Source organism: Mesitornis unicolor, unplaced genomic scaffold, assembly GCF_000695765.1.
Source record: "Mesitornis unicolor isolate BGI_N332 unplaced genomic scaffold, ASM69576v1 scaffold32327, whole genome shotgun sequence".
NCBI lineage: Eukaryota > Metazoa > Chordata > Aves > Mesitornithiformes > Mesitornithidae > Mesitornis > Mesitornis unicolor.
This window is the reverse complement of record NW_010196290.1, coordinates 1-1,240: the sequence shown is the minus strand read 5'-3', so window position 1 is coordinate 1,240 and position 1,240 is coordinate 1. Positions and strand designations below refer to the sequence as shown.

Here is a 1,240-nt window from a genome sequence, read left to right as displayed (position 1 = left end):
GCCAGCAGGGACTGGGGACCCCAGCTGGGGTGGGGGGCTGGCTGCCAGGCTGGGGATACTGGTGGGGCTGGGGATGGTCTGAGGGATGTGGGGACAACGCCACCATCATGTAATTTGCATGCCCGGCTTCTCCCCATAGAGCCCGCCAAGCAGATCCTGCGGCAGCTGGGCGAGCAAGGTGAGCTGGTCGGGTGGAGGGGGACCAGGGGCTGAGGAGGGAACAATTTTGAAGTGCTGACCCCAACAACTTCTGCTTTTCTCTTTTCTGGCTGGCAGGGCTGAAGGTAAGACCGTGGCTCAGGGTGGGTTGGGGTGCCTGGTGCCCCCCAGCCCTGGCATGTCGCTTGCTGGGTGAAGTACAAGGTGCTAAGCCTGGTGCTCACCCCCGAGCAGCACGCCAGCAGCGATGGGGCTCTCCTGGAAGAGGGGGAGCCCCCCCAGCACCCCAGAGCCTGGGCAGCACCTGAGGGCGTGGTGGAAGAGGAAGAGGAAGAAGAGGAGGAGGAGCTTTTGGGCAAGAATGGCCAGGAGGAGCTGCCTGGGGCCAGGGATCTGCCAGAGGAGCCCCAGGAGGAGCAGGTACCCACTCCGGCCACCCAAACTCTAGGGAAGAAGGCACCCACTGCGTAGTGCTACCCAAGGCACCCTGCATTGCTCCTGAGGCACTCTGTATCACTCCTGGTGCACCCCATGTTCTTCCCAAGGCACCCACATTGTTCCCAGGACACCCTGTATCCCCATCAGGGCACCCCTTGTTGCTCCCAGGGTCACTGTGGGATCCTCAGCCGTGGCTTGGCCAGGTGTCACCTCTGGCAATGGCCATGCTTGGAGCAGCTGGGGGATCCAGCCCCAGTCCATGACACCCCGCATTTGTTCTTGCCCAGGCTGGGATACACCTGCTGACGCCGGAGGGACCCAAGCGGCCGAGCAGCTGGGGACCAGGGAGCTGTGAGAAGGTCAGTGTGGCCTTGCAGTCCCTGCCTGGGAGTCCCAAAGGACCCAGCACCCACTCACCCACCCCTCCACAGGCCAGCAGTGCCAGGGAGTACCCCGAGGGGCTGGTGGCACCTGAAACCCCATCCTCGGTGGGGACCTCGACACTGGTGCTGCCTGGTGGAGAAGGGGAGCCGGAGCGTGCTGCAGAGGATTCACAGGGGCTGAGCAGTGAGGAGGAAGAGGAGGAAGAAGAAGGAGCCACCGGCAGCATCCTGCCACCCTCAGTGCTGGACCAAGCTAGTGT

General features: G+C 63.6%; 1 protein-coding gene across 1 annotated transcript in view; it reads left to right on the top strand.

The window, feature by feature from the left end:
- The window catches only part of LOC104543754 (pleckstrin homology domain-containing family G member 3-like), a gene marked incomplete at its 3' end in the record, with an annotated part of 4,047 nt that extends 2,815 nt beyond the window's left edge, over positions 1-1,232 (top strand). Inside the window, 5 exon segments of the mRNA XM_010188431.1 lie at positions 140-178; positions 277-284; positions 358-579; positions 885-956; positions 1,029-1,232. Of these exon segments, the coding sequence (XP_010186733.1) occupies positions 140-178; positions 277-284; positions 358-579; positions 885-956; positions 1,029-1,232 (545 nt within the window).
- Between the last annotated feature and the right edge of the window lie 8 nt (positions 1,233-1,240).